This window comes from Habropoda laboriosa, unplaced genomic scaffold (assembly GCF_001263275.1).
Source record: "Habropoda laboriosa isolate 0110345459 unplaced genomic scaffold, ASM126327v1 scaffold804, whole genome shotgun sequence".
NCBI classification, from domain to species: Eukaryota; Metazoa; Arthropoda; class Insecta; order Hymenoptera; family Apidae; genus Habropoda; species Habropoda laboriosa.
In genome coordinates, this window is record NW_017100896.1 from 425,401 (window position 1) to 428,171 (window position 2,771).

Genomic DNA, 2,771 nt, shown 5'->3' on the forward strand with positions numbered 1-2,771 from the left:
CATCCTAGTAATATAGTCGAACTTTCTTCATATGACTGATAAAATAAATACTTCTTGTTGTATCATTTAATTTATAAAAGTTTATGTTTTATAACATATTACTACAGTTGAGTACCACTATTACCTTGAATAAATATGTATAAATAGTGTGAATAATGTGCACATATTTGACCTCTAGAATGTAATTTAGCAACATATTTTGAAAACCACTTAATTTAAAAACTATACAAGTGGTTAGTGAAAGACAACCATGGCATCTACTGTGATTAGAATTTCAGTACTTTCTTATTCAACTTTATACGGTAAATAATGCATGAAAGTACTGTACTGTATACATATTTATCACAGCAGTACAGAAGTAAGAATTTTTTTCAAATTAATGGCATTTAATAGTTTATTATCAACGGGAGGACAAAAGGGTAGTCATGATGTTCAAACATAAGAGGATTATGGATAGATTTAGATTAGGATGACACACTAAAAAGAAGAAAGATAGAAACAAAAAATTAAAAAGAAAAGAGAAAGATGAAAAAAAGAAGGAACAGTGGGAAAAGGTAAAGAAAGAAAAGAAAGAGAGAAGAGGGGTTTACTGTTACTCTGGTATTACTGTACTTGCATGCACAACCAACGTACACTGGGCAGTCTAGGGAGCAACCAGATACCCACTTTCGCCATCTGCGCTTGGATGCCCTTGGCGACCAGTGCTTTCACAGCACCCTCTGCCGCCACTGGTGACTCAAAGTCTACAAATCCATAACCTATAACACAAAAGTTACAATAATAATTATTCAAAATGTAGAAGTATAAGATAGCTGATATATTACAAATAATAACATATTTATCTTATGGTATATTTTAGAAATATGATATAAAATTCAATTACCTTTACACTTATTCGTATTTTTATCCAAAATTGCCTTCGTAGAAGTAATAGTTCCATATCTGCAAAAACACAATGTATTAGAAACAATACAGTCCCCTAACATAAAAAGAAATGCAAGTTAGATTACATGAGAAGTTAGAAATCTTCTGACAATTGCTGTAAGCAATTGTTAATTCACTATTGACATTTAAAATTCTTACAATTACACGAATGACTTACTGAGAACACATGCTAACGAGGTCCTTGTCAGTTGTATTTTGGTTGAGGCCACGGATATACAAATTTGTTTTTGATAGTTGTTCTGCATGCTGTCCTTGTATAGCATTATTGCTAAGACTTGTGCTCATTGTCCCGCTTCGACTGCCAGTAGCACTGCTAGAACTACTATTAGTATTAGCTGGAGAAGAGGCTGTAGGCACCCGTTGTCCACCATACTGCAATACATTTAAAATCATGTATTAGTATAACAAATGTGTAAATTCACATGTTAAGTTCTATATTACATTGTGTAATAAACTAATATTTGTAATAGCAATTTAATGGTATGAAATTATTCTATATAAAAAATTACTTCTTAATTATTGACACATTATTTAAAATTTAAAATGGTAATAATAATTTTCATAATTTATTGACCAATATAACAAGCACTGGCTTAACGGTAAGCAATAAAATAAAAATTAAACAGCGAAATTCAATATTAGCTTTTTACAATTAAAGAAAGCAGCTGACAGTTAAACTCCCCAAAAATATATGTACATCGAACGCGTGTATGTAAAAGTTATTCTAGCCCCACCCGACATGAGGAAAAGTCAAGACTGCCGTGATAAAACATGCTATCATTTTTATATTTTATCACGCCTTCTACACGTATACTATTAGAATAGAACCGACTTTTATATTTTTTGACCCGTACTTATAATCATGCCGGTAAAACAACGCCACAAGCACAGTCAAAAAGAAAAGAACGTGTATGCGTCATTCTATATGAAGTACATACATATTTCGAAGAATCAATCGACAGGACTCACTACGAGTCAAGAGAAGGGAGAATCCTTAACGAAAGAACAAGAGAACGAACGACGGAAGTATTCGCACATCGTTTCTGCGAGAACTGTATGCCGCGTTGTCATGGCCCCACCCGGTTTAAGAAAGGGTTAACCCTTCCGCGCTGCGCAAAGCCTAACTTTTCTGCTGTCTGCGCGCGTGCTTCTTTGACAGAACCATAAATATCCACACTAAATCCACATTTAGAAAAAACAAGCATTACAAAAGAATCTACATAATCGACCGAAGCACTTTTTTTGTCCGAAGCACACTTTATAGGTTACCTTGGTGACTACACGAAACGTGTAAGACATTTGTGCTGCTCGATCACTCTCTGACTACTCGCTTACATGTAATCGACAAAGAATACCACCCCTTCCTATTTTCCTTTACTGGATAGTCATCTTTAACATCGAATATAAAAAAGAAAAAGAAAGAAAAAAGACCATTTATCAATTACGAATCGAATAACACGTCTTAACATTACGTAGCAAAACGGATGCCAAAAATTTCTAAAAACTACGACAAATATTTCCTACGAAGAATTGAACCTGTCGTTATTCTTAAACCAGCCATATGCCACCTAAAGTAAAAACCTATCAGTTTCCATACCTACGAACCCCAATCAGCAAAAAAAAAATGATTGCACAGTCGAAAACTATTGACCGTGGCGAAACGACATTAAGTATCCAATCGTACAAAGTTCGAGCTGGTCAGGAACGAAAGAAAAGGAGAGGAGAGGACTTACCGACGCGTGCTGTGCGTAGGTGGTGGTGGCGTAAGGATTCGCCGTAGGCGGTAGTTGCTGTGCTCCGACGGGCATCTGGCCGGCCGCAGCTGC

The 2,771-nt window shown here is 35.2% G+C and overlaps 1 protein-coding gene across 3 annotated transcripts in view; it reads right to left on the reverse strand.

Annotated features, from left to right (window-relative positions):
- Positions 1-2,765, reverse strand: part of LOC108577526 (protein alan shepard) — an 8,593-nt gene extending 5,828 nt beyond the window's left edge. For 2 of the 3 annotated variants that reach the window (XM_017940701.1, XM_017940700.1), the window contains exons 1-4: positions 2,679-2,765; positions 1,103-1,317; positions 884-942; positions 667-758 (exon numbers count right to left, since the gene is read on the reverse strand). In XM_017940701.1, the coding sequence (XP_017796190.1) occupies positions 667-758; positions 884-942; positions 1,103-1,317; positions 2,679-2,753 (441 nt within the window). In that variant the 5' untranslated portion in view covers positions 2,754-2,765. Of the gene's footprint in view, positions 1-633; positions 759-883; positions 943-1,102; positions 1,318-2,678 lie in introns of all 3 variants that reach the window. The other variant, XM_017940699.1, reaches the window with a different exon arrangement.
- Positions 2,766-2,771: the final 6 nt, after the last annotated feature.